The sequence below is a fragment of the Poeciliopsis prolifica genome, unplaced genomic scaffold (genome assembly GCF_027474105.1).
Source record: "Poeciliopsis prolifica strain line A6 unplaced genomic scaffold, Auburn_PproV2 SCAFFOLD011, whole genome shotgun sequence".
NCBI lineage: Eukaryota > Metazoa > Chordata > Actinopteri > Cyprinodontiformes > Poeciliidae > Poeciliopsis > Poeciliopsis prolifica.
Window position 1 is genome coordinate 7936252 of NW_026562386.1, and position 27925 is coordinate 7964176.

General features: G+C 38.1%; 1 protein-coding gene across 1 annotated transcript; it reads right to left on the reverse strand.

Annotated features, from left to right (window-relative positions):
• Window positions 1-1628: 1628 nt before the first annotated feature.
• On the reverse strand, window positions 1629-27614 carry LOC129364179 (ras-specific guanine nucleotide-releasing factor 1-like). The gene is made up of 27 exons (XM_055036660.1): window positions 27045-27614; window positions 22194-22300; window positions 20737-20884; window positions 19695-19787; window positions 19031-19284; window positions 18846-18925; window positions 18106-18299; window positions 17487-17596; window positions 16730-16848; window positions 16354-16514; window positions 16065-16128; window positions 15596-15738; window positions 15218-15300; window positions 14034-14282; window positions 11295-11668; window positions 10978-11094; window positions 9182-9352; window positions 7921-8027; window positions 7704-7816; window positions 7273-7333; window positions 7063-7169; window positions 6827-6911; window positions 5980-6177; window positions 5576-5655; window positions 5358-5475; window positions 5182-5250; window positions 1629-4317 (listed from the first exon to the last, which is right to left on the reverse strand). Exons 1-27 carry the CDS (start codon window positions 27318-27320, stop codon window positions 4225-4227), a joined length of 3774 nt encoding a protein of 1257 aa, XP_054892635.1. The 5' UTR covers window positions 27321-27614; the 3' UTR covers window positions 1629-4224.
• Between the last annotated feature and the right edge of the window lie 311 nt (window positions 27615-27925).

The window sequence follows — 27925 nt, forward strand, 5'->3', positions numbered from 1 at the left end:
ACATCTTCCTGTATGTTTCCCCAATATGTTTAATTTTAACACTTGATAGTAGGACAGAGTGCAATGTTCTGCCTGGTACAATTTTGAATAAAGAAACAAATCATCTAGCTTTAGGTTTCTGACATATTCTTGTCACAAGATGGTGCTGTTGCACATTATAAAGTTGAAATGTCACCACAACAACAAAGTACACGAGTTGGAGTTTCAGATGACAGAAGCCAACCTACCTACTATATTGGGAGGAAATTCATGTATACCTATGGACTAATAGAGAGAATATTCATAGTGGACTTTAAAGGAGAAACAAATGTCCTGTAACAGTGGCTTGATGTGTTTTTTTTAGAAATAGGCTGTGTACCATGAAGACATCACAGTCAGACTGATCTCGTAGTTACTTCTGCAGTGCATCCACTCACGAAAGCATTTGGCATTAAGAAAAATATCAAACCTGAATAGAAAAAGAATGGAGTCACTTGTTAAAAAGCAAACAGAGCCTGACTGAACAAATAGTATGGTAACATTACAAAGACAAAAATAAAGGGATTTCTGTTGATTCCCTTTGAAAGACATAAAGGTAAGACCTCCCACTTTGAGCAGTCATAGACATCATTGCAAAGATGCAAAATGCAAAGACCTTTTCAGTATTGGACCTGAACTATGGATTTTGGCAAATTCAACTATAAAGATATTTCTGATTTGTGCACATTTAACACTGGTCAATGCAGACTCATAACATTGCCTTTTAGAATCTCACTAATAACTATTTTTTTCAGAATGCATTGCTCAAAGGAACTCAAACGAGTTGTGAACATCAGGGAAAATATTCTGGAATGGGGAAAAGACAGAAAACAACAGGCAAAAGAATGAGACAACTCTTAGGATAAAAAGCATCAACCTCAAGCTTAACAAAGACAAATTCAAGATTGGAATAGCTGAAATTCATTATTTCATACTCTCAGCACAGAAGGCAAAAAGCTAGACAAAGAAAAGGTCATAGCTATTGCAGAAATGCCAAAACCCACAGAATAAAGCATCACTGATAAGGTTTTTCAGTATAGTGCAGAACCTGTCAAAGTTCATCCCAAACTTCAAGGTGAGTGCACTGTTCAGCAGGCTTTCAGAAGGTGGTGTTGAATGGCACTGAGAAAGACAACAGCAACAAAAGGGATTGTGTTGCTTGCCTGAATCCGAGATGATCTCCAGACGGAAGTCATGGCATTTTTCTTTTTGTGCTTAAGATGACCGCCATATTTATTGGAAACAATGTGGTCTTCCAAGACCTGTTCCAGGATATCTCTAAGACGTTCAGTGCTATGTTCAGGCACAAAGCGCTCATCCGATGGTACGCTGGTGAGGGTGTGGATGAGATAGAGTTCACTGAAGTGGAGAATGAATGATCAGCTGTCTGACCAGCAGCAACAGGATTTCACTGCTGAGGAGGGTGAATATGATGAGGAGGGTGAGGGAGACTTGGCCTAAATCTAACTCCAATGCAAACTCAAACCAGCTTCCAGTATATAGTCTATTTTCAAACTCCCGCATTGAGTTTCCTAAAGCAAAGTATTATTGTTCAGTTCAAATGTCAAAGTCAAACTTAAAAGCACAAACAGAACCCCAGAGACATTTCGCCCCCTGAGAAAAAACAGATTTATTAACAAGAGGTAATCAGGAAAGAGTACACTTTTATACAAAACTGGAAATACTACTCAAGCTGTTGAAATAGACTGAAAGATAATTCTCATGTCACTGGGTATTGCTCACTGCAAACATCTGGTGTTCCTGCTGGAGGATACAGATTGAAGGGTGCAAAGGTAGGGTTTAAATACAGTACACATACCATTCTGTATATATATAGATTGGATCTGAAAACATAAAAGTGGTACATGCCTGCCACTTAAGCTTTAGGTGGCTCTCTATATAAAGCCTGTAAAAAATACATATAAATATTTCAAGAAGCACAATAATACTACTGTGTAGCTCCTGCTAACACGTTGGGATAGAATGTAATACACTAATGTTGCCTTAAACATTTGTTTCAAAGTGGCGTAGACAGGAGAGTAATTATAGCTTTTAACAATGATAAGGATAACACATTTCTTGGGATGTGTCTTTGAACACATTGCATGTTAGGAAACGCATCAGACCGTCTGTACATTATACTACATGCAGTCAGTTTATTTTATTGGCAAATTGTAGAACAAAGAAGTTTAAATACTTTTGTGTAATATAATCCATTTCATGATTAAGGAAAAATCATAATGCACAAACAAAAGAGGATTTTACCCTAAAGACTGCACTTTCTGTGTCTGAATATTGAAGCTGAGAATTTTAACTTTTGTAAGTGGCTCAAAATCTGTTACATTTTGATGCTACATACATTGCCTGGCGCTTATACTGTATAGATACGATGCTGCCCACCAGGGGAAAAAAGTAAGCAAAGCATTAAAAAAAAAAAATCCAAAACTATAAAGAAATTTTCTGTTTGTCTGCAGTATTTTTTTTACATGTTAATTGGCCAGTGGATACATAAAACAGATTGTGATTCAACTTTCGCCACTACCTTAGTCCCACTTTTCCCTCTAATCAGCTGAAAACAACAGCTTTAAAACATTTCAAAATTAATATAAATTAACAGTCATGCATTAGTAGTTTTAATACTACATAATACATCACATACTTTCCTAGAACTCGAAAACCTTTTCCCAGTACCTAAACATGATTTTCCTAAGCTTACCAGAAATGTTCTAGAACTTTTGTAAAGTAACCAAAATAAGTGGCAGAATCTAGTAATTTGGAAGAAATCTTGTAAGTTTTAGAAAGAAAACTGTTTAAATCCCAAAATGTACCTGGTAGCTTTTGGAAAGTACCCAGAATTTGTTTTTTTTTTCCAGTAAGTTCCAAGGAGGTTCCAAGAAAGCACCTTGGAAGTTCAACGAAAGTAATTAGTAAGTTCCAAAAAACCTCCAGTAAGGTACGTAGTATGTTCTGGAAGGTAAAATTAAAAAATTGGAAAGTCCTGTCTATGTCCAGAAAGTAGGGCTGGACAATATGGCCGAAAAAATTTATCATAATATGAGATTTCACATCAGTCAATATTGATAACTGACTATATTTTAAGAATGTGAAATACTTCCTAACTGGTGGCATCATCTTTTGTATTTTATCCATAGTTTTTACTCCCCACTGATGTTTGTTATTTTTAAGCAGTTTTAAACATTGCTGAAACCTTAAACTGCTTCTGCACAGGTAACCAAAAAGTGAGTGAGTTGCTACTAGGTAACCAAAGAGTTATCGTCCAGAAAATATGTGGTAACTTTGGAGAAATAATCAGAAAGTTTCATAAAAACCTATTAAAAGTGCCTGGTAAGTTCCAGGAATGTAACTACTATGTTATATGAAACTTATTTCTGAGAAGTAACTTCTAAGAAGCTGAATGACAGTAACTGCAAAGATCTGAGAAAGTAGCTAGTATTTTCAGGAGAAGTACAGGGAAGTAACTTCGAAGTTCCAGGAAAGCCTCTCGTATTTTCCAGAAAGTGACATTTGAGCTCAGGCTTAGTAAGTAGTAAGATCCTAGAAAACACCTGCTCAATTTTAGGAAAGTCAGTATGACATTTGATTAAACTTAATAAACAAAGTGTTTATTAAGTTTGGAAAATGAATCTTTAAGTTCTGGGAAAGTAACCTCCAAGTTTGCTACTCTGTTGACTGTTATACGTGGAGTCACGTTCAACGTAGATTGCTATCTTAAAAATCCACGTACAGTCTGTATTTGTAATCACTTGAAAATCCCATTTGTGTGATTTTTGACAAGTTAAATAATTTTGTAACAGGAACATTCAGAAAGTCTATTTCCCGCAGACTCTTGACTTCCCACAAACTGCCATTTTCTCATGAATGAGAAATATGTGTCACTCTCCAGTTGCCCATTTAGATATACTAAAATATCAAGTCTGTAAACACTCCTTTCTATCTGCTCTCTAGTGCAAAATAAACAGGTCATAAATTAGCATTTAAGACAATATAGAACATATAAATACTTTATAACTATAGAAATAAAACCTCTGTGGGCTTCTATTCAATCTCTAATAACAATAATACACAGAATTCATTAGGAAGCAAATACAAGGAGGGCACAGCCTATTGTATCTAATACAAATAATGATAAATGTACATGTTGAAACCTTCTCTGCAGTCTCTGTCTGATCACAACATAATTTCTCTTCATGATGACGTTTTGGGCTCAATTCTCAGAGATGCTTCATACAGGCTCTCCTCATCCATCACTGTGCTGTTGTCCAGCAGGTATTTTGCCACCTGGAGCAAAAAAGCACATACATAGTACACTGAAAGGAATTTTTTCTTGTACTTTTAAGATCTCCCTTCGGAATGGACAATTAATGAAAGAGTAATTGTGGTTGAGAAAGCACTTTTCTTTGCAACTCAGAAGGTCAAACAAACTGAAACTCAATTAAAAGGCTATCTTTCTCTTATCTGTGTCAGGAGTCCTTTAGGAAGACAAATAAAGCAGCCCTGCATGTTTATCATAACAAATGCTTATAAGTAGACATTTCTTTGAAATTTTCTTGTGAAGAAATGAACATGTATTGAACTATATAACCTATTAGTAGTCATTTGTGTAATTTGGAAACTTGTTGATGTCCCATTTTGAGATTAAAGTCAAAGGACAAGGAGAAAGAAAATCAATATGTGGAGAAAAAGTTAGAGAGATTGTTTAGAGAACAAATATATTTTTAAAGAAATTGTGAAAATGTAAACTTCAAACTGAGTTAAAAAGTGTTTATGCATAAGACAAAAAAAGTCAGCAAAAGTTGCAATGGTGAGAAAAAAACATTGAATATGGCCACACCCACTGGCCCAAGCATTAGCATTTTGTCCTTTTAGGACATTACTTCTATTTTAGTTTGATATTTTGACTTTATTTGTGAAATAATTTGCCATATTTTCCTCCACATTTATTTTGATATTATCTTCTTGACTTGGTAAACTGTTACTTATGTTACAGTTATGTTACTATGTTTCTTACAAATGTTTACACCTAGATAATTTATTAGATGTCTGCCTTATAGTGACAGCTACTTTTTTTGTCATTCAGGTGAATATTTTTTTAATGATAATGATCACGTTTAATGTTTGACTTACAGCCATCAATTTTCTCACCTTAGGCTGAAAATCTATCTTGTAAGCAGTTTGCTGAAATTGTCGGATCTCTCTGATGATGTGGGAAATCTGGAGGCATGAAACAGTTTCGTGTCATATTCAACCATTTTATAGCAAATTGTTATAGTACAAATTAAAGGGCTCTGTCTTAATTGTGATATGAGAGTTTTGTCTACCATTCTCATCTTGGAGAAGTTGACCAGGTTGTCCTCTGTGTAGTTTGGTGTTCCCTCTTCAATGAAGGCCAAGTCAGTCAGGTACATTCCCAGGTAAGGAACACATGGAGGGTCACAGCTGAAAGGAGTGGGCAGGTTACAGAAAGAGACAAGTGTAAAATAAAACAAACAAAGACAAAAAAAGTTCTCCAAAGTGATAAAAACAGACAAATACTTACTTTTTCAAAGCCTCCCTTAGGTTTTTGAAGCGGCCTTCTGACGACACCAGCTTCTGCAGCTTGTCAATCACAGTTTTCGTCTAGAAAGTGAATCACAACTAACTTGTTACTGCTTGGAAAATCTCTGTACTCAGATTTTTAATGTTACTTTATGAGATGATTTTAATATATTATATCTATATCCGTATTTCTGTCTCTGTTTTCTTTCTTGAAGTGTTTTTTCTTGTCAAGTTTTCTGCTATGTTATCAAAACTAAATTAATTTGAGTTGAGGAATATTTTTCAGCTAGAATAATGTATATGCTAAAGTTAGGAAGCAACCCTGAAAACAATCATATATGAATCAGAATGTTTGCAAAAAACTAAGAAAAGGCAAAAGTATCTGAACTGACACTCATACTGTACCTGCTTGGACACTTTCAACCAGGTCCGCTTGAGGCGGAAGATGGAGCTCCGGTTGAGTGAGGATGTGATCTCCAAAACGGCGTTGTAGTTGTGAAGGCAGCGGCAAATGTCCGCCACGGCCACCCACTTCTCAATTACTCCCACCCTCATGTTGACGTCATCCCAGTGAAGGATTTCTGAGGCGATCCTGTTACTGATCTAAAACAGAAACACACATACACATGTAGTAATACTTTTGAATGTGGCTCACGGGTAATGAGATGAACAAATTCAATGTCTGAGAAAAAAATTAATATTGTAAATAGTATATAACACATTAGCAGTGATAACACAGCCTTGACAGGATTGTGAAAGAAAAGACAAACAAGGTTGTAGACTGTGGCCAGAGTCAGTGGAAATCTAAATGTGATTTTGAAGCAACTGCAGAGAGAGTTCAGATTTTAGAGAAATGTTGCCTCAATCTGCTGGTAAGCTTTCTGGAGAGCCTGATTTCAGATTCTAGCAGTACATGGCACCCACTTACACAACCAAAAGACTAATGCCTACTTTAAGAACTAAGGTATTATTGTGCTCGATGGACCAGCGAACTCACCTGCCCTAAACCCGTAGAGAATTTAGGGATTATTGTTAAGAGAAAGACAAAATAAACCATATGCAAAACTGCAGAAAACTTAAGACCACCATTAAAGTAACATTGTTTTTTTATAATGTCATGGCAGTCGGTGGCAGAATCTAAATAATATAATTAAAATTTTTGAAATCAAATTACCAGGTTAATACGTATTTTAATGATATTTTAATTTAATAAGATCACTTATAAATCTGTAAGAAGGATGTTATCACATACATCATTAAAATGCTTGGTTGTTTTCATTATGTATGGTGTTCTCTCATTTTTGTCGTTCTTCATCCAGCCTTGTCCAAAGAACTCCCTATAGAGAAAGAAATAAATACGTCATAAAAGAATATTTAAACACACTATTCATTCAGCATCAAGTGAACACTGAGCGTTCTTCAATTTCCTTTTGCTAAAAGTAGTCCTTGTCTTGTTTCTATTCAAAGGTTTGCATGTAGGCTACTCACTCATAAGGGATAACTTTAAAGACCAGGTGGTCCAGCATTGTCAGTTGCTCGGCAATCTCCAAGGCAGAATGGTTCTCAAATGGTTCAGTCTTACTTTCTTCCATAGCCTAAACACACACATATACACATGCACACACACACACAACCAACTCATTATTAATCCTACAGCAGTAACAGTCTGGCAGATTCAAAGAGTTTTCTCACGCCTACCATCTGGGTGATCTCCTCAATGCTGGCCTGGCTGTCTCCAGGATCCTCCTGAGTGAGAGTCCTGAATGCAAATAGCAGTGACGCCTGTTTCAGCAATTTCTTCAAAGAGGATTTAGTTTTTATACGACAACTTAAGAGCTACTCAGCATTCCTGCATGTTAAAAGATTTAGTCACACCACAACAACAAGACTGATTTTACCCCACTAGTTTGTTAACACTGTCCTTTTTTGAGAATGGGGTTTATCTTTTTTCTACTCTCTGTGTCTTTGCAGTTACTGTCCAGGAACATTTTACTCATGATTTACGAGGCTAGTCATTATGTGAACAAATCTATGTTCTTTCAAAAATGTTATTTTCTACACCATTCTTTCACAGAAAGGCATCATATATGACTATGTAACGGATCATGCAATGAAGAAGGAAAACCAACCTGATGATGTTGGCAGCTGCTTTTCTTTCCTGTGTCAGGAGCTCTGGGTCATGCATCACCTCCTCCAGGAAGCCAATTACCCGCATCTTCAGCTCTGTGTTCAGCTCAAAGTCCTGAGGAAACACACAAGAACAACCACAGTGTTATTACACAGGTCTTATTGTACTGCTTCAAAAACAGAAGGAAAAAAAAAAGAAAAGAAAGGGTCAAAGTTCACCTGTGAGTGTTTGGATACCCAGTGACGCAGCACATTCAGGACTCTATTTGTAGCGGCTCTGCGAATAACAAACTCTTTGTCTCCGTTCCTCTGATCTGTAGGAAAACCTGGAATCGGGGTTAATGCAGTTGGATTTATTTTTCTTAAATAGCCTGCTCCTGCACTAATGCCTCACTAATTTGCTTCTGCTGTAGCTAGAAAACTGCTTCTTAAACGTGGATGAGAAATATAAACATTGTTTTAGTTCAAACTTTTTGAATCTCCCAAAATGTAAGCATGTAATAAAGCCAGATGAATTTATTCACCTCAAATGTCACAGAAATTGAAAATAAAAACAACCATGCAACAGATGAAAATGTTTCCCTATAAGTAACATAGTTGGAAATAAAGATTTGAAATGTTTACAAAACAGTATTTATTAAATTAATTTCCTTAGTGTCAAAATTCACTTTAGGGTCTTGTTTATTTTCTGAAGTAATTTTTTATTTTTAAGTAAAAGTAGAAGTAGCTGGAAAATGTTGATATATTGGACTTAACCTTTTCCACACAGGTTAAAATTATATATACAAGCTGAAATATATAGATATGTCCCTCTTAAATTTTGTCAAATGTCTTCCAGCTAGTTTTGATATGCTATTCTGCACATTGTTGGAATAATTCTACCAAAGTACTTTTCTCTGTAAAATTAGTACAATTATTGTGCATTGTTGCTCAACATCTTTTTTTTTCCATTATTTGGAATCGTTACTTTGATACCACTTATGTTGAAGTTTCAACCATGCAGTTGTTGGTTTGTGGGGAAGTTGAAGGTAGTCTCTCTTCTGTCTTTTTGCAATCCACCATTTGACATGATAACAAGAAAGCCCCAACAATCATACCACCACCACCATTCCTGAGAGTAGATACAATATTTTAAGGGTTTAAAAAAATCTTTGTCTTGTTTTACCATACAGCTGCTTTCCAGTTCATAGACAGCTTGTACCTGAATATTATTCTCTCTAATTGTCTGAGTGTGACTGGCATACTGTCACACTCAAACAGTCTGACGTGGGCTCAAGTAGTTGAAAATTGAAAAAGTATTTAAACTTGACTGAACTGGTTTAGACATTAACCAACTCTACGTTTCTGGATTGAATAAAAAAACAGCATAATTTGGATACTGGTTCTGTAACCAAACAATGGTTGTTCATTTTTGGTATTCAAGTGCTTCAGACAGTGTTATAGAAGCAGCTCTGCCAGTAAATAATGGTATGTTACTGACCTGTGCTGGCGAGGGACATACGGCGGTATTTTTCCTTGGTCGGCGTTCCTTCATTGGCACCAGCTGTGGCAATGGCAAAGGCCGAGGCAGCGGATAGGGCACTGCGGTTATTCTCAAGCTCCCGGCAAGATGACACCACCATGCCATTGTTGAAGGAAAACAGGGAAAACTCTAAATATGGGAACATTAAAATTGCAAACATTTAATTTATTGAAAAAACACACACAAAAATATATATATTACACCAAAGAACATTTTCTGTAAGGAGAGAATTTTTTCCACATTAGCCCCTTTAATTTTTCGATCTTGGCATTAGGCTGTATAATCAAACTGTTGACCGTTGGAGGGCAACCAAGAGCTGAAACCGATGTAGAACAGCGTGTCCTGCATCTCACGGCAATGACGGTGAATGCTCCGCTGTGCCTGCCTCTCTGCCTCCCTCCATTACTCACTTCTTCGCCCCGCTGCCTTCCTCCGTTCAGCCGGGGGAGGTATAGAAGAACACGCACATCGTTGCTAAGGTACAAGGTTTCCTTCCACCTACTCACACAAGGCACTGGCTTCCCTTATATCCAGCAACGTGGGAAGAGAACACACTGGGGATGGATTGTGCTTGACTACCTACGGGGTGGATGCTCTCTCGTTATATGACATAGGGAGGGAGGGCCAGGATGCCGTGGGTGGTTTTTATCAAGACCTTATTTGGCTGTACCTGTCTTTCGCTTTCTCCAAAACAAAAAGAAGTTTGTTCTAAGTTTGCCGATGCTATCTTTATTTACTTTGAGCAGCTAGAAAAAGTGGTGTTGCCGTTTTAGTCTTGTTGCAGTAGATGACATTAAAATCAGAATTTTACACTGTGCATCAAATCAGGCCCAGAAACTTGAGACATCAGCTGCATCTGATTCAACTTGTTTTGTTTTTCTCACATTTTGAAAAGTCAGCTCTTTCATGTTGCACATTGCAGTTAAATTATCTTGCAGAAGCAGTTATATCCTTGAACATTTTCAAATTTTGCTTTCAGGTGATAGATGAAGTGGTCGAAAAAACAAGTTGGGAAATATGAGCATTCACCAAAGAAGCATCTAAAGGACCAAGGTATCTCTGGAGGATAGACAAAGGCCCACAGCAGCTCAGATGTAACAATCTGTGGATGGGACAGACTGTTCCCGTCAGCAGACTGTTCTAGTCTTGTACTCAAGTATCATTTAAAGTTTGCCAAAAGCCATGCAGGAGATACTGCAACCATGTGGAAGAAAGTGCTCTGCTCAAATGAGAGAACAATTTAACACTCTATTCCCATGGTGAAACAGGGTGGTGGCATCATCATGCTGTGGGGATACTTTTCTATTCAGGAGAAGTTAATTGAAAGGGATAGGATTAAAGCTAGGAGTAACCTGGAAGAAAATCTGTTAGTGCCTAGAGAAAACTTGAGATATTCGGTGTATTTCTACAGGAAATCAAAGCATATTTGTGTGTTAGTATGGTCCAGTCAAAGCCCACACTTAAATAAAATTGAGAAATTGTGGCCATGTTTCCAATCTGACTGACATTTAGGTATCTTTTAAAGAATAGTTTTCTATACATTCTGTCTATATACGTGGACATTGTAGAGACAAATCTCAATTGTGTTACAGCTACAAATCCCTAACCCTCAGCAATTTTCCAGCCCCATTATATCTGGAAATCTTTTTTTTTTTTACTTTTTAAACTGCTGAACTGGTTTTTGAACTAGTTGATTTCAAAGTGAAGCAAGCTGAAGAATAGGAACAGCTTAATGTTGATGAGCTGTACTATACCTGAGTTTTTTGACTTGACATTCTTGGGTGTCGACGGTGACTTGGGAGGAGACATTTCTGATTCTGCCTCATCACTCTGACTCTGCTCCTCATCACATTCCTCTCTGACAGACCGATCTGGATCCAGAATTCAAAGGGTAGTACAAATATAAGGAAGAGCACAAAATGTGAAGAGAGGAAAATAAAATAACACAATAAAATCACAACTAAAATGACCTTGAACAACTCTTGATATTTACCTAAAAACAATCCTCCCTGAACTTAAACAGCCCAATGGGAAACTACATTGAAAAAATGAATCCGGCAGCAGTTCTGACCTTGCTTGCCAGGGGCGGACTCTTCAGCTTTGCCCTCAGATTTGGACTCTCCCTCATCAGGGATTTTGCTGGCCATTGTACTGGACACGTAGAGCTTGTTAATGTCAAGCGTGGTCTTGCTGAAGGGTGACATGGTTGTGTGCATGCTTGCATAGCCATTGGGAGAGCAGCTGAGTGCTGCAAGGTCCAGGGCCTTGCCCCCAGTGATGATGGGGATGTTGAGTGAAAGTTTGCGTCGGCGGTTTGGAGAAGAATTCTTGGTGATGGAAAGAGGAGGCGGCGAGGAGAACTTGCGGCTGGCACGTGGCGACGTGGGTGGCTCACCATAAAGGAGTTTGTTGTTCTGGCTGCTGGCAAAGAAGAGCTCCAACGAGCTGCAGGAAATGGGGAAAGACAGAGACAGGTGACCAAAGACAAAGGGTGAATTGTTAGATTTCAAATTTCGGTTTGAATACAAGACGATCTCAATAAGAGAGTGAAACAACAATGGCTATAATGGGGTGGCACTGGGTGTCAGATGTCAGAAGAAGTCAAAGCACCGCGAGGCTCCTTGGGAGCTCCTGCCTCTTTTATTTAAGCTACTTTGTTTAAGACAGCATCCTCCTTGCTCTGAGAGCCACCCCCTTGAAGGCCTATAAATAGCATGTCAAGTGACAGTGTGGGAGGCACGGGTGCTGCCAACAGCAACCAGCCCAGGGGAGGCCCACAGAGACACGGGGATAGAGAAACGGAGAGAAAGGGGAGCCAAATAAACAAAGAAGAAAAGAGAGAGGAAGAGACTGGGCTTCAGTAATAACACAAGACAAGCAAGGCTGAAAACAGCGATACAGAGAGGGAGGGCACCAGAGAGGAGCAACATAGTTGATATGGATTCCACCACAGCGCAGGTTGCTGGCTGCGAGTGGGCGAATGGGAAGTCTCCAGCCCTGTATGATGCTAGCTGCAGTCATCGCGTGTCTCCGTGTGGAAATTTAAGAAACACTTTTCAGAGGAGAAAAGCATTTGAAATGATGAGACCGAGTGGGGTAGAGGAAAGGTGAGAGAGAGGTGAACTGAAAAGAAGTCGAAATAAAACGAAAAAGTCAAGAGTGTAAAAGAGTGCAAAAAGAGGCAAAGACTGCATGTTTTTGACCAGAAAACAACAGGAGGAATATGACAAAAAGGATGAAGGTGGAGAAGAAGAGAGCAGGGTGCAAAGCACCAACATCAATATTTAATACCATGGAGCTGTTGCAGATGATGGGGAAGACAGGAGAGAGGGGGAGAGGGTGGGGTCCTGCAGCAGAGTAGAAGGTTGCCATGGTGACAGCGCTGCAGTGAGAGGGATGGTCAGACTCACGGAAAGAAAAATAAAAGCAAGAGAAGAGCAAAGGGTAAGACGAGAAATGGGAGAAAGAGAAGAACCGGGAGGACAGAGGATCCGATGGCGGAGAGAAGATGCGCTGCTGTGACCTCTCACTGCCTCCTCCTCAGTCCCTCGTCAGCCGGACCGGGCATGGCAGCATGATGAGGTTTCTCACAGACAGTCCATGTGAGAGCAAAGGCCAATTCAGTCACTGGGGAAGTCCCACCTCCTCACTGCAGCATTACAGCACCGCTACTGCATCCTCAGGTGGAGAAGTAAGGGAATCTCAAACGGTGTACAACAGTAGCAGCGATAAACCAAGTAAGAGTTCAGTGTAGCCAAAGCATACACTTTATCTAACTTTGACCAAATAAAAGGTGATATGTATAAAGCTGATGCAAAAGTCCAAACAATGCGAAATTGCGTGGTGAAGTTTGAGTCTCAGTTATTTACCCTGATTATAAGATAAATAGAAATTCATCTTGTGAAGTTAATAATGATGTACAGTAGGGGGTGGTGTGGGGTCTGGCAAAGGGAGCTGTGGCTATGCCTTCCTTGTTGCTGCCGTCCAGTTTAACATGCCACCCCTTGTGAAACTTTCTATAAACTACTCTGATCTTGTAGCTTTCACTCAAATAATCCCAGGATAAATTTTACTAGTCTGAGGAGAAAACATGACATTGTTCTATTTTCATTCAAAAGCACAGTTTTTGTTTTGTCAGATCGGGTGAGTTTGCTTTTCCAAAGGATTTGAAATATTTACCAAATCTAACTTCTTAGATATATAAAAAACATGCCTTAAAATAGGCTGGGAGAGGAAAATTGAAATAGTCTTCAATAGATTTTCCTTTAATCTATTTAAAAGATGTGAAATTGTTAACAGGCTACACTAGAAGTTAGAAACTTTTTATAAAATGTACAATTGGGTATTCCTCTACAAAACAAGTAATGTGTGTTAATACACATTACCAGAAGATGGAAGAACACCGGTGTCAAATGTTTATTATGAAACACAAATAATCACTCCAACATGTTTCAGTGTATTGTGGCATACACCGAGGAACACAGAAAAACACACAATTAATCACTGGAAAATCCAAGAGAACAAGCTGTTCAAAGTCTAAACAAAGATTCAAAATCTCTGATGAGGTAACGGTGTAAGCTGCACTTCCTGTGTGTCACCACCTGCTACAAATCTTTTATAAAATGGCCACCAGAGACACTGATGTTCCCTGAAACCCCCAACCAATGCAAACTCACTCTTTTGCAATGCCTCCCCATTTTTATGTTTTAAATCTGAGCAGTGAACACACAGAACTGAGACTCTTTTATCTTGCAAATTCAATAGAATATTTGCCAGTAACTAAAATGTACTTTGGAGTAATCCTACATACCGTGCGGGGATGGCACTGATTGGTTTCTTGTAGATGGTGATGAGCTTGTCCAGGACTATGTCTGCACTGGTGAAGACGCGGTATGAGTGAAGGAAGGTATTGAGGAAGTCAATGGAGAGAAAGCGTAAGTCGATCAGCCTCTCCAACAGGCGCTCCACACTGGCGTAGCGGATCTGCAGTACCTTGCATGAGTTCATCATCTTGCTGAAGCGAATGTCGACATCATCACAGTACAAGCTGGTATCTGACCTATAGAGTATTAGATATTATTAGAGGGTGGGAATACTGCTCTCTTGGCTTGCGTTTCCTGCATTAATGCTACCCAATTTTTGGGAGAGTAGGAATTTATCATTTTTATTCATATATGTTTATTTCCCCAGAAGGAGAGAGAGATATTTCACTGCTGTACACAATGTAAAAGTACCAAGTCTAGCTTCTTAGATATATAAAAAAACAAGCCTTATCAAGTTTTATCCCTACAAAGTTGTAAAAAAAACATCTTGTACCTGTTTATTCTACCAGAAATTAAAAAGATTTTAATAGTACATCCTTAATCATCCAAGGCTTTTGGAAAATGCAAATGATAGCTTCTACATCGATGATGCTTTATATAGCTTAATTTTCTTGTATGTATATTTGATTAAATGCTTGACTTAAGGGCATTAACTTAAAATTGGACAGCAGAAGATAAATTTGTAATAGTGAAGACAAGCACACCTAGGTCTTAACTGATATTGAATGAAGTTCACCTTAATCATCAAGGTCTTTTATAGCTGTAGAGAAAATATAATTGCTTCGGTGAAAAACCTAAGTGAACCAGCTAACTCTCTTAATTAAAAAAATGATAAATTCTTAAAAATTAAAAACATTGTACATACTGTATATTTACTGTATATACACATGCTCTTAAAAACTAGAAAGTTCAACTGGGAAACAATAAAGTTTTATGTCATATTTGTTTTTTTGTTTTTTAACCAAGGAAAGTGCAACAATATTAAACATAAAAGAACAGATACATGAATATTTTCAAAATATGGTGATTTACAACCGTTGATTCAGATCAATTTTTGTACTCCTAGTTAACAAATTATTTGTGCATTGGTCATTTTATATCTACCCCTAATGTCAGTGTTTGACTTTGTGTTTGTACCTTATGTGTGCATTGTTATGCACATGACTCTTACTTAATCATTTGTGGCACTGTGACTTTACTGTTTTCCTCGAAGGCATTCATCATTAGACCGTTGCAGCGGATGTTGTCGATGCACTGCAAGACAGAAAGTACACAGAAAATTGCTGTCTGTCAATACAAAGATGCAGGAGGGACAGAAGTGGAGAAACATTTTGATGCTGCAGGTCTCTTTGCTTCCTCTTGACCAACAATAAAAAAGAGTCTTTGATTTATGATGGACTTTGTTTCCCTGATTGCATCCTTGTATTTGACTTTCAAATCTCCATAAACAGTTTTGATGATGCTGATTAAACAGGCAAACTTTTCTCTCTCCTTGTTTTGCCCCCCCCCCGGTTTGATTACTGTTTCTGCACCTTGAGGAGAAACTTACCTGACTTATATCACTTGTCCATGCTGACTTCTCCTGTCGTGATGACGCTACGAGGATGACAGTGTAAGGTTGGCCTTCTTTGGGCTCCACCATAACTTTAAAGTCCAGATGTTCTGCATCCTGGCCGCTTCGCTCCCCTTTGGCTGCAGGTCAAAAAATGTTAGAAGTCTTGCAATGGCAACTATTGCTGCAAAAGATTTAACCTGAATACTGAGAGTGTCCTAACAATGGACAATTATTGACTGTACTCTTTATGACTCACTTGATTTATTAGAACTTGGCTGGAGAATAATACATTTGAAAAACCTCCTCAAGTGTTGTGATAAGCTTGTTCATATGTTGTCACATTGCAGCCCTAAACATTCACAGATTTTACTGAAATTATAGCATCTGTGTTTTATCCATGCATGTTCATTGTAATTACCTTGTTAAAAAAATAAGATTAGATAAACCAGAAATAATAACTTACACTCATCGTCTGTCCCCTCGGGCTCCTCCATTAAGGTAGAGTCTATGAGAGACACCACTCCATTCTAGGACAGGATTGAAAGGTCACAGGAAAAAGTTTTTTCATACTTTTTTAAACCCTTTCTGAAGATTTCATTGACAGCATTAACAGGATCTGTACTATGTGCTCTAAACACATGGAAGCCACTTTTAACCTCCAAATTTGTTTTAAATCAATACCAAACTTACTTAGTTAATCTGTATTTTGTTTCTTTAGTTGTATACCTTTATAAGTGCAAACCATGTTTTACCTTTGTGATGTGAAGTTTTCCTCCTGATCCTCGGGTACAAATGATGAGATGTTTGGAGAAAAGGAAGCACTGTCTCTCTCCTTCCTTCTTCAGAGACAGAGAACCCAGGCGGCCTCTTGTGATTTTCCCTTTTTCACTCATTGGCACCTGAATTAGAGAACCTGTCCAAACGTGCACACACATCAAGTTATGCACCATTAACATGCAAATATTCTAGCCTTTTCTACATTATATATGATTGATTCATTATTATTTGAGTTAGCAAGCTTTCAATAGTTTTTTCTGTGTTTCAAGTTGTTGTATGCAGTATGTATGTTTTCTATTTTACAACATTTATTTATTAATCAGAGCAAGTAAGCAATCAATCCTCTCTTACCTTGTCTCACAAATGTTTGGCTGGTGTCAAGCAACACTTCACAACCCTCCACAATCATGCGCTCGATGGCCAGGTTCTTCCTGATGTTCTCTGTTTCACTCACCTCATCATGCATGATTCTAAAAGGAACAACAAATACTCATGCATCTCATTGAATTACAATATTCAGATCTGATTTATTTCAGAAATTAAATTCAAAAAAGTAATAGTTCATACAGTAAATTATATTGATTGCACAAAGAGTGATATTTTACAGGAACTGATTTATGTTAATTGTAATAAAATGGCCATATTGTGGTCTGAACAATGACTGACTTGACAGTTCTCCAGCAGATTCATTGTCAGCCTTCACAAGGAGGTATAGCCACAAAAAGTTATTACTAGAGAATGTTGCTGTTCACAAGCTACAGTTTATTTAAGTTCATACTGCTGAACATTCAGTGGAAGGAAAAAGTGAGATGGAAAAAATACACAAGCAACAACAGATTGTTGCAGCTTTGTGACAAAACTCCATTAAAAAGTTTTCTTAGTAACTTGGATCTCCTTAGTGACACCGCTGGCATGGCCTCCAAACCAGGTTCATCTCAGTAAGTAAAAAATATTATTTAGCAAGATAAAACTACACTAAAAAAACAGGCACCTTAGTCTACACTCTGTACATCTTATAATTGTGTCAATGAATCTGGAGTCACCTGGAGTCAGTTATTATTTGAATTGTGAATTTTCTTAAAAGAAGATGGACAAAAAATAACTCTACCTTGACAATTCTTCCAGTTTTGACTTGGCATAGTCCAAACTGTTTCTTTCCACATGCTCATGAGGAGTATGAGCCAGTAACTCGTGCAATGTCAGGATGTAGCGAGGGATCTGAAAAGACGAAGGAAATATTTTTCAGTTTAGTCTGACTTTTAGCATGTTCCTTGAATTTAAACATTCTATCAGTTTGAGTACCAATAACTCAGTTTAATCAGTTTTAAATAAAGTAAGCTGCCATCAAGTGTATATTAAAGTATATCTCAGAATGATTGATGTGCTTGTGATGAAGTTTGAAAACCTCCTCTAATGTTTATTGGAGAAGCTGTCAGCTGAATTGATACAAAACATCTCTTCACTCATTTTCAACAAAATGCCATACAGTCACAGACTCAAAAGGAAAGATGTGGCTTTTTTAACACGACTCTTTTGGTTGCTTGAACTGTGATAGACAGCACAAAATATCAGAAAAAAGTTTGATCTGCATTTCTAATGTCTTCCAACAGGTGCACAATGGGTGTTTAATTTCAAAATTAACCTAATTTACCTCTAAAAGTGAATTGAAGTGTTTTTCTTTTTTTTTTCTTTTACATTTTGCTCATGCTGCAATTTGTGAATTTTACCTGGAACATGGGGTAAGTGAGGAATGTCTCCAGCGTCCTTTCCTCACAGTCAGGCTTGGACTCGTACTGCTTCAGCAGCTTATCAAAGTCTCTGTTCTGCTTGCAGTGGGCCAGGATCTGCAAACTGTACTGATGGTTCCTCACAAATTCTTGATAGATGTTCAGCATGGGCAGCAGGATGTCAAACAGGTCAGCTGAAAATGAAAACAGAAACAGAATTTCCAAAGATTGTTAGAACTTTAACACGTTTTTGTCACTTCTCACACATATGCACTATTTATTAAGTTCCTTTCATTCTGATACCCATAAATAAAGACCCGTGCAACCAGTTGCCTTCAGAAGTTACCTTTGAAGTAACTTCTTCCTGTGTTTAATTTATCCTCAATATAAATACGCTCTCTAACTAAGAGAGCGCTATGAAAACTGAGGAACAAAGAAGATAGTTCAAAGATAAAGTTGTGGAGAATTAATAGCAGGATAAACATGAGTATGCAATATCCTAAGATATCCTAATATGGAAAGACTGTGATGCAACTGCAACCAACAGGTGGCTGTCTGATTAAATAAAAAGAATGGCCAAGAAAAACACTTACAGTGGCAGCTTAGAAGCTTTTTAAGAGCTACAGAGAACCACAACTCAGGCAGTTTTGTCCCACGGGGATACTTTGTGGAAACAGTTCTTTCTGGTTTGTAGTTTTCCATACAGAAGTAAAGATTCATAGAGTCTCTGAGTGACTTACCCAGTACCAGTGTTGGCCAGCTGGCGATCCTGGCCTTCAGGCCCTGGTAGAAGATCTGGTGGAGGAACATGATGGTCTCACTAAGAAAACATGCAGGCAAACAGGTAAATGCTTATTGAGCAGAACCACTTTTCATTTCTCTTTCTCTTGGTAAAAAAAATTACTAAAAGAAAATTAACAGCAACCTGTTGAGGAAGATGCTGCTGACATCATCATGGGTAATGGGGGGTTTCTTGGAGCTGGCTGCCATGCGGAGCGGCCGCAGGAAGTTGTTGACTAAGATGTGGAGCTGCTGGACGTACTCGGCTTCTGCCTCCAGCATGCTGAACACCACTTGGTTTCTCTTCCGCATGCTTTCGGCGTGGGGGGAACGGATGTAGTCCTGGATGATGGTTTTCCACTTCCTGCGGCAAATCCAACCTCGCAAGAAACTTTGCACCTGTGGGGGAAAGGTATTGTATAAGGGTTGATTGGCATGCAACTTCAACTTCTCGTTATATGTAGGTTTGAGACCTGAAACCATAAACATCTAGAAAATAATACAGATTTTAAGTTCATTTTTTTACATCTGCTTGATGTTCAACTTGTCATTCAATTTGCCAATTTTCAATTAAAACACATTTACTAACATATTAGTTAGTGTTTCTGGCACACTCTGTCTAACTCTCTCCACTGGTTAAAATAAGGTTAGGAAGGAAATTTTGGAACTTTTTAAAGAAAATTTTTGGCTAAACTGAAGATCTTGTCCCTTTCCTGTCTGTATGGATTTAACTATTTTTTTTCCATCTCACTAATTATGAATCTTCTTCAGCCTTAAAAAAATGTATCACTGGATCAGCTGCATGTTACCTTCTTGATCTTCTTGATCTCTGTGTCATCCTCACTGGGGGGCACCTCTGGATTTGACTGGATCTTCTCATTTTCCCTCAGAATCCCAGAAATCTAAAAATTAAGGGAGACATTAACTAATTTAAAAAGGTTGGAAAGAACGCCGTGTCTTATGTCCTGTTCCGCATTTCTGACATGATTCAAATAAATGTGGGAAGGCACTTTAAAAATATATATATAGTTCAACTGAATCAGCTTTTTAAAATCAGCAGGCACCGCTTGACTTCATTTTTTAACAGCTAAGCCTCAATTATATTACGTTGTAGTTTTGCCTTTACATATTTCTTCTGACTGTTTTTTCGTCAAATTGGAACTTTTCAGATTCTCAGAATGAATGAATGAGTGTGAGTAGGTGAATGACTGCTCTGAAGATTCTTTCATTTATTTTTGTGCTGCAAAACTGAACTTTCATTAACTTTGTTTTGGTTAATTATTTAATTTAGGGGCCTAAGGAATGCAAACAATTAATATAACATTTGGCATACATCATTTAGGTTTGCTACATTCACTTTTTCAGCACTCAGAATATGAATATGAAAACTTTTGACAAAGAACTCATTATAAACAACATCCATTACTGGTGAATACTGTGGCCATGAAAAGGGAGAAAGCAGATTTTTATCTTGCAGTGCACCTTGTAGTATCATAAACAACAAAAGCTGACTCATGCATATTGAAAACGCTGGATTCAATTGAAACCTCCATTAGCACTTTAAAGAGAGACACATTTGATCTAGTTTAGGCTGAATAATGAGGATACAAAACATTCAGCAGTATAATAGAGTCTCTAGGGGGCACTGCGAGCTACCACTCATCATGAATTCATAACACTATGGTTTGAAATCTGTGTCAGGACCTTTGTCCTGTAAACACTTTGTGCTCTCTGCCTCATTACTTTTAGTCGCATTGTTACTCTCACTCTGCCCACTGTGTACCATGCAATTAAACAAATTCAGACATACACCATTATAGGTTTGACAAATGAAATTAGGAGGCAGCTTACCTCAGATTTGAGCCTTTCTATCTCTATTTCCCCGTCCTCTATCTGTTGTCGAAGTTGCTTGGCTACGGTTTTCTCTGTTTCCACTATCTGGAGCAGATGAAGATACTTCTGCATGAGGGTCTCATGCTCTGTGGCCAGATTTCTGTAACTGTAAAAACACACACATCCAGCCATTAATGTATTTTGCACTGGATTTTTAAATATTCCTGAAGACAAAAGCAAACATGTGGTCAGAAGGCAAGACAAGTTTATTAGCAAATTACAAATTAAAGACAAGATGATGCAAAGTAATTAACAGGAAAATTAAAGAATAACGTTACATTAACAATCAACATCAGGAAACATAAAAATAATAAAAGCATTTAAAAAAAGGAACAACAACACGAACATTTGTTGTTTATGAGAACGAGGCTGTAAACAGTGACATTTCCAGACCTGATTTAAATAACCTAATGTTTTTGAATATCACAGATTTGGAATTAATTTGAGTAGTATATTTTCACTCTGATTTCACTCTGGTTTACTTTTGTGTCTTATTGGGTGAGTGACAGATTGAGTTGAATGAAAAGAAGGATGCATTACATATAATATTTCATAAGAAAGAAAAATGAAGGTGTTGCATTTGGAAAACTTGTTTATATCTTCATCAATTTGTTAATCACTTTCACAGAATAAGTTGCTAATCTTTTAAAGAATACACCAAAGCAATAGTTATATAGACATAGATTTTTACACTAAACACTTGTTCCTCTCCCTGTTGTTTACTATAATACTACAGGCCAGCTTGCCCCTTTACAGTCACTGCTGCATTGACTGACCACTAATCAATATAATCTTGACTGAGTTCAATCCATTGACCTTTTGCTCAGCAAATGCTACCTGTCAACAACTGATGACTGCTTTCATTACACTGCTGTTCCTGATTCCCATCAAAGTTGTTACTCTCATTACATTGCTTCGTCAATAGTATTCCTCCTTCAGCACTATGTTCATAACATATACTCAGTTCAGCTGAACTAATATTTACCTGACACACACCACAGGTTTCCTAATAAAACATTTAAATTGTCATCCAAAATAAGGAGAAATAGTGGATAAGTTCTTTTGTAAATATATTTTAGGTTTAGGATTTATAGAACAAGGGCATAAGGTAGTCAATTTAATTTGGTTGCTGTTTACATCCATCACTTGTATTTATCAATAGCGGGAACAAAATCTGTTAAGTTTAAGTCATTCCATATGTTGTTTGTGAAAAGGTTTTCTTCCTGGCAAACGTGTCCAAACTGGAAGGCACTTTCTCTTAAAATGACATGTGAGAACTTGAATGGTTCCTGGCAATCAGTTTGGAGTCTACAATAGTGATGGACCACAGCTTCACGCACCAACATATGAGTTTAGTTTTGTGGTAACTTATTCAAAGTTGCTGATTCAGGTGGATTGTGGTGTGTGTTACTTACCTGGCTTGTGTGATGGCAGCCACCCATTCATCGCAGTCTTTGACATCTTCTGTGCGCAACTCCAGAGGCTTTTGGTTCTCATGACTGAAAGTGACGGTGAAGTAGAACTGGAAAATACAAAGGATGGCAGAAAGCTGAAAAGTTAGCAAGCAAAAATGAAGAAAAGAAAAAGCTGTGTTCAACTATTCTCAGGTGAAACTTACTGAAATGGAGAACAGTCAACCTTCAAGATGGAAACATTTATTTAGTGGGTAAAACATCCACATCAAACAGGTTTGATTCTGTTTGGAAAGTCATTTCTATTATTGTCTCACTGATTTAGTTTGGAAAATTATTCTGCTAAAGGGATATTGATTCATTTTCAAATTTCTCTCAGGCACAATGAGATAAAAAATTACGTTTGGTTTTATAATTGTATGTGATCCAAAAATGTTCTCAGGCTCTTTGGGAAACAAGGAAAATTCTTGAAGCATTTAATGAACTTCACACATTTACATTTGTGATGGTAAGGAAGAAAAATAGAAATAGAAGAAAATAGAAGAAATAGAAGAAAAAAAATAGCTATTATGGAGACATGATGATACTATAATTCTATTGAAATGTTTTGTTTCTCCTTTGCAATTTACACTGAGCCTCGGTTCAGTAAAGCTTTAGGCCGATGTCATGTTTTTATACCTCAGGGAAGCAGAAAGACATTGAGTATAAAATAACAGTTCCTAAAAACTGACCAATTTAAAAAGTCAAAGCATAAATTAACAAAACGCTACAGTCAAATTTGTTTCAAAAAGATTGTTACAGGTAATAAGTAGGCAGCAACTGTTAAAAATCGTTACATTTTATTTCAAATAAAGTTACTCAAACTAAACACTGGAATTAAAAAAAAACAATAAATGTGCCTTTAAAATCTGACTTTCTTTTAAGACTTTATACAAATTTTTAGCACTGAAAACCAAATTTTTCTGCATCTGTGTGCGTGCGTGCATGTGTGTGTGTGAATGAGCAGAAGGTAGAAAAGGTCACAGGAGGTTCACAATAAAATATGTGTGTACTGTTTGTGTAGCCTCACCTCTGAATTAACAGCCTGCAGGCTTTAGCCATTTTGTTTTGTTTGTTCTATTGATTTGCCAGGGACAAAAACACTCACTCTCCTTCACTGCAATTTGCAACTGTATAGGTTCAGTTACAGCAATTATTTTAATGCACATTTTGTTGAACTGTTTCTAAAAGGCTCATGGGATAAAGTGGTGGTCATAGCACAAATATTAGATATAGGCTATCTGTAGTCAAAAAGCATCAAATTATATAACAGTGATGCATCGTAAACAGACCCCCACAAATCCAATACGTTGGATTTTTGTTTGTTTTTTCTTTCTCTTTAAAATGTGAGAGAGCACTCTTTGGTGAAGGGGAGTAATGTTCCATATTTCCTGATGAGCAGCAGAACAGGCCCTTGTCAATAATGTGCCTCCCATCTCGCCTCCTGTAAGCTGGTGCGTCAAACCTTTTAGGCGGATAAATTTAACTAAACATCACTAAATTATTGTTTGTTGTTATAAAATGACGCAACGTTGTTGAGAAGGAAGTATTTCTTGAAACTGCTCATAGAAAGTTTGAATTTTCTAAGGAAGAAAGGAAAACGTGTTGCAATACTGTTTATTTTTTGTACTATTTGAAATAAATTGTTCATGTTTTGTTTGTTTGCACCAAGCCATTCTCGTTCACAAGGCACAAACATCAGTAGCACTTCTAACTCGGGAGCATAATCTTTGATGAGAAGTGTCAAAGTAAAATTTAAATGAGTGATTGTTCATTAGCCTGTAGAGAGTGGGTATAAATAATAAAAAAGATTAATTAAGATCTAAAGTAAACACATATTGTTAGTTTGAGAAAAACATAAACCACCGCTTGAGCAACTAAGGTGAATCTTATTTTTCATACGCCGGTGTTTTCTATGCTCACTAAATGGAGCACAATGCTAAGTCGTATTGTTGCACATTTCGTTGGCCCCTTCAAATGCACTTTTTCAGATGCAAATACGGGTTGTCATGGTAACTGTGGGCTTAAACGTAGCTCGCCGTCTAAATGAGGAATAAGAACATTTAAAAAGTAGAACACTCCAAAGGATACAATGAGAACGCGGAGACAGACGGGCAGGGAGGGAGGCAGGGAGAGATCATTTTGCCTTTTATAAGGAATGCTGGGCTATAAAAAGCAGCGTAGCCCTGCGAAGTGGCAGTTGGCTTGGCATCTATCCGCTGCATTGTCCCTCTCCCTGACACACACGGATAAGATCCAGCAACCCTCCCGGCTATCCCTCCTGCAGCTTCTACACACACACACACACACACGCACGCGCACATGCACACACACAAGACGGGGACACAAGGCCCACTACAAAAAAAAAAGGAAAAAAAAGAGAAGTGAAACCTGCTTTAATCTTTAACAGGTTTAATGTCAGGAGGGGTGCAGTAGCGTCCCCTCCAATGACCTCTGCAGTCTGCTCACCGACTCGGCTGTCACCCTGTGTTTTTATCAGAGAGGTGGAAAAGGAAAAGGGAATCTATATCCTCAAGCACACATGGAACATCGATTAGTCTTTTTGTGTCCTTGTTTCACCTGTTCCACGGAGCTGATGGGCTTTATAGATTGGTCCTGGTACATTCAGTACTATACAGAGAGACTTCAAGATGTTTACACGAGATCCGATGATTAGTCATAGATGTACGGATTTGGGTAAATATGAAAACGTGACAGAAAGAAAGCCCCAAATAAAATACACACAAAAAACAAGTACATTTATTTCTAACATATAAAAGGAAACAAAAGCTGAACTAATGTTACCTCAAGGCTTCAGTTAATCTAATACTGAAATAAATTCACTGCAGCAGTCTGCATGAACTGTTGTTGTCATAGATGTCACTCAGTGCATATTTCATGCATGACAACAGGCTACGCTTGGCCAAAAATGATATTCAACAAACAGCCAATACACGTGCTTATCTGCAATTATTTATAATCTCAAAATATTACTAATATTTCTTTAGTAGCAACTTCTGACTTTTCATCTGGATCATTACATCAAACTTGACATAAATCAGAAAGAAGGAGCAAGAGGACATGATGTTCAGCACCACGGACAGAGACAAAAACTCATGACTCCTCCAGTTACTGTTCTTGTTCATGTTTCCATTATGCTGAATTGTGTGTGCGTGCGTGCGTGTGTGTGTGTATGCGTGTGTGTGCATGTGTGTGAAATGGTTTTAGGGCTTTAAGATTTCTCTAAAGTGTAATCCAAATACCCCTAAGCTATCAATTCTGACACACAGACTTCTGCTTATGAAGCAATTTTGTCTCTACTTGTAGCTTCTTTAAATGTAAAAGTGTGTTATTTTAGTTCATCGGCTACCGGTAATCCTCCTATAAGCAAGTACTAGAAATGATTTTGCATAGTTGCTGAAATATATTCTCAATTTAATATGCAATATTTTAAGGCCAATTTGAGAAGAGTATTTTAAATTAATGATCTGGATTTTCACTGCTTTTTTATGTAAAGAATTCAGTGATTGTAGCTTTGGCAAATGCCAGTAAAAACTTATGCTTTTTTTTTTTATTTTGAGCACAATGTTCCACAAACATAAACCTAATCCTCAACCCCAAGAAAATCAGAACAAAAGCAAACTTTAAGAGGCTGCTTAACACCGCCATCTTTGTTTTTTGGTTACAGTTTGAGTCAGTTTGATGTTTTTGGGTTTTGACTGGCTTCAAAGCAACGAATGCAAGGACGTTTTCCTGAACATGTATCATTTCAAGAAATGTCTTACTTTCAGTGGAGAAGACCTGAACACCTTGAAGCTGATGTAAAAGTGGAGCAGACAGAACACAAAACTATCTCTAATCCATGAACATGAACATTACAAATGTATTTCAGTTTTAAGTACACATTTCTGTACATTTGTACTCAAATGTTTCACATTTTTTTGATTGTCTTCTTTTTATCTCAAGTTAAGCACTTTGTATTTACCTCGTTTTCTGCAAGAAGTGTTTAAAAAATACAGACTCTGGTTTCCATGAAAGCTAAAGAGACCGCAGCTGGGTTTCAGGTGACTGATGACGTAGCTCATAGCAGGTTTGTCTATTCCCTATTAACAGTCAGATTCCATTGAATGAAATAGAAATGTTTTCGAAACTTGTTTCCAAAACAAACAAACAAAAAAAGAAATTGGAAGACAAACAAGTCAAAGTGGGCGCAAACAGGGAGCCTACTGCGACATGTGGCCCCGTGCTGTCGTTGGCACCTCATGATAATGAGGAGGCTATCAAATGGACCGCCGCTGTAAAGCGGGGAGACACAGTTGCCAAGGTAGGATGCTATTAATATCAACACATTAGATCAATGCGTCGAAAAACGCCAAGCAAAAGGAGCAGTTCTCGTCCGCAAGCCCTGCAAAGTTTGGACGCAGCTTCAGTTTTCTTCTCAAATGACAACAGTTGATTTCCCTGAAGATCTTTTGCGTGTTTCGGAATGTTATGCAACAGATAACCATGCAACTGAAGAAAGTGGACATTCAACTTGGGGGTTTGCGTCACCGCTGCTAAGTTTAAACAAATCGCTGCTTGAACAGATTGTTTTAGTGCAGAATTGACACAAACAATCTGTCTGGATGACGCAATTACGTAAACCCACGTCAAGCGAGCCAAAATTGCAATTGCTTGCGTGATACTGTTTGTATAATAATAACGGTGTTTGCGGTTTAGTCGGTGTAATTGCTGAAATTATCTAAAAAAAAAAAAAAGTTTAAAGATACCAAAACAAACCCATCCAAACTCTCGTTTCTCCGATCAGTCTCCTACCTGCTTCTCCAAGCATTCCTTCGCTGACAGAGACGGTTTCGGTGACGGAGCCCGGTCACAGACGCATCCCTCCAACAGGTACAGTCCGGAGGGACGGGAGCTGGACTCGTTCTCGAAATAAAACATCATATTCTGCAACAGGGCGAACCATTTCGAGTGCCATTTTGTGTTGTCTGAGCTTTTCTTACTCAAGAAGCCTCGCCTCGTCCCGTCCTTCTTCGCCAAAAGGGCCAAATAGGTGATGTGGCCATCATTGAGTCTCATCCCTTTCTGCATTTTGGCTGGGAGTCCGTGAGGCTCGCCTGCGGATTCTTACATCTTTCTTCAGACTCCGCACCTCCGAAGCACAGTCAGACTTGGTGGGCACCTTCAGCCCGCTCCCGAATTCCCCTCATCGCTTCTTTATCCCCCCCAAAAAACTGTGGCGCTGAAGGGAGAACGAGAGAGAAACTGATGCGCGCTCAGAGTCACAGAGGCGCATCCAAACCGCTCGAAGCTCTCCACGCTGCGGGCATACTACGGAGGACCCGACGCCGTGTCAGAGCAGCCCTGCCTTGCCATGCGCTCATGACGAGCCACTGAGCTGCCCGCGTGCACGACAGCGCGCGCGCACACTTAGCAAGCTTCCAGGAAGCGCAGTCATGTGATCTGTGCCCGGGGCTGCAGATTTCAGCACCTTGGACAGAAATTAGATGCACAGATTTAGCCCCACCGTATTTTCAGTCTTAGTCTAAAAAGACTTAGTTTTAGAGCATTGCAAAAATACAGAATTACAAATCAGAAAGCAAAAACTGATGTACTGAAACGCCAGAAAACTTAGTAGAGCTATTTTTTTTTTGTCTTTTTTTTTGTTGCAAAGTGCCTTGCAAGAGCATTCATTT

Excerpts from the sequence above, each read along its gene's own strand:
- LOC129364179 (XM_055036660.1), bottom strand. The coding sequence starts at position 27,320 with ATGCAGAAAGGGATGAGACTCAATGATGGCCACATCACCTATTTGGCC. Across the intron at positions 20,885-22,193 it reads GCTGCCATCACACAAGCCAG|TTACAGAAATCTGGCCACAG; the intron begins GTAAGTAACACA and ends GTGTTTTTACAG. Across the intron at positions 16,515-16,729 it reads CCAAACATTTGTGAGACAAG|GTTCTCTAATTCAGGTGCCA; the intron begins GTAAGAGAGGAT and ends ACGTTTGGACAG.